We start from the raw sequence: 1,200 nt of genomic DNA on the forward strand, positions 1-1,200 counted from the left end.
TCATTGGTTCTGCTTTCTGTCTTGCTTATGTCCTGGTTAAAATCATCCAACTGTATCACATGAGACAAAAGCAGATTAAGGCTTATAAGAATTTCCCAGGCCCTCCTACTCACTGGCTGTATGGCAACATCCATCAGGTAAGAAGTGGTAAAATATATGGGGAGGTAATGGGGCAGAAGAAGACAGTGAATTTCTGATACAGTTTAATCGCTAGCATATCTTGAAATCATTTGAAGATTGTAATTGTCCCTTTAAGAATATTGAATATTCTTAAATCATTGATTGTAGCTCTGTTTCTGTCAGATGAATAACTTCATTCTGATGTCTGTGTTCCACAAAGTAATCTAAAGAGTGAATAAGTTATTTATTTATATCAAATTTATCTAGCTGCCCATCTCTCTAATTCAGGGAATATACTATATTTTCTTTAAGTATGCATTGTATTATGAGTGTCTTTTACACATTCTTATCTTTGTTTATATTACTCAGGCTGATTTAAGTGGATGAATATTCTGACTCTGAAAAGTGCCAGGGTTTAAAGACACAACTTTGCAACTACAGTGTAAACATAATTTTTTCTTTTGTTTTCTTTTCTTTTTTTTCCTTTCCTTTCCTTTTCTTTTTTCTTCTTCTTCTTTTTTTTTTTTGCAGATACCTAGCCAGAAAGAACTAAAATATATGTTGGAGTGGTCTCAACAATATTCTTATGCTTTTCCCAGATGGTTTGGAAGCTTTTTTTCTGCTGTAGTTGTTACTCACCCAGAATATGCCAAAACTTTGTTTGCCAGAGGAGGTAAGTGCACGTTGGTTAGGACAATGACTATTTTCCATGCAGTTATATGTATATAGAGATTTTCACTAGAGAACGGTACCCAGGCTCTGTTGGATGCTAATGGAGACATTTCTGTCAGAGTCTCAGTTACCTTTCAGCTTCTCCTATAAAGTTTATACCAATAATAATATAAGATGATGCTACAAATGACAAAAAGTGAGTTACTTTCTTTTTTTTTTTTCAAATATAAATTTTTATTATTTTCATCATAAAAAAAAGCACATCACAAATACATCACAATGTAAAAACCCTACCCCCCCACCCCCCCGGACTTCCCAAACCAAATCCCAGGCTAATATTCAAATATAGGTAAACAAATATTAATATCTCTAACTCCACAAACTCTATTTATAAACAATCCATCTCCT

General features: G+C 33.5%; 1 protein-coding gene across 1 annotated transcript in view; it reads left to right on the plus strand.

Moving 5' to 3' along the window:
- Positions 1–660: 660 nt before the first annotated feature.
- Positions 661–1,200, plus strand: part of LOC107284494 (cytochrome P450 4B1-like) — an 18,405-nt gene continuing 17,865 nt past the window's right edge. The window contains exon 1 of the mRNA XM_029283452.1: positions 661–793. Coding sequence (XP_029139285.1) covers positions 679–793 — 115 coding nt within the window. The 5' untranslated portion in view covers positions 661–678. The remainder of the gene's footprint in view (positions 794–1,200) is intronic.

The sequence above is a fragment of the Protobothrops mucrosquamatus genome, unplaced genomic scaffold, assembly GCF_001527695.2.
Source record: "Protobothrops mucrosquamatus isolate PMUCROS unplaced genomic scaffold, P.Mucros_1.0 scaffold95, whole genome shotgun sequence".
Lineage (NCBI taxonomy): Eukaryota > Metazoa > Chordata > Lepidosauria > Squamata > Viperidae > Protobothrops > Protobothrops mucrosquamatus.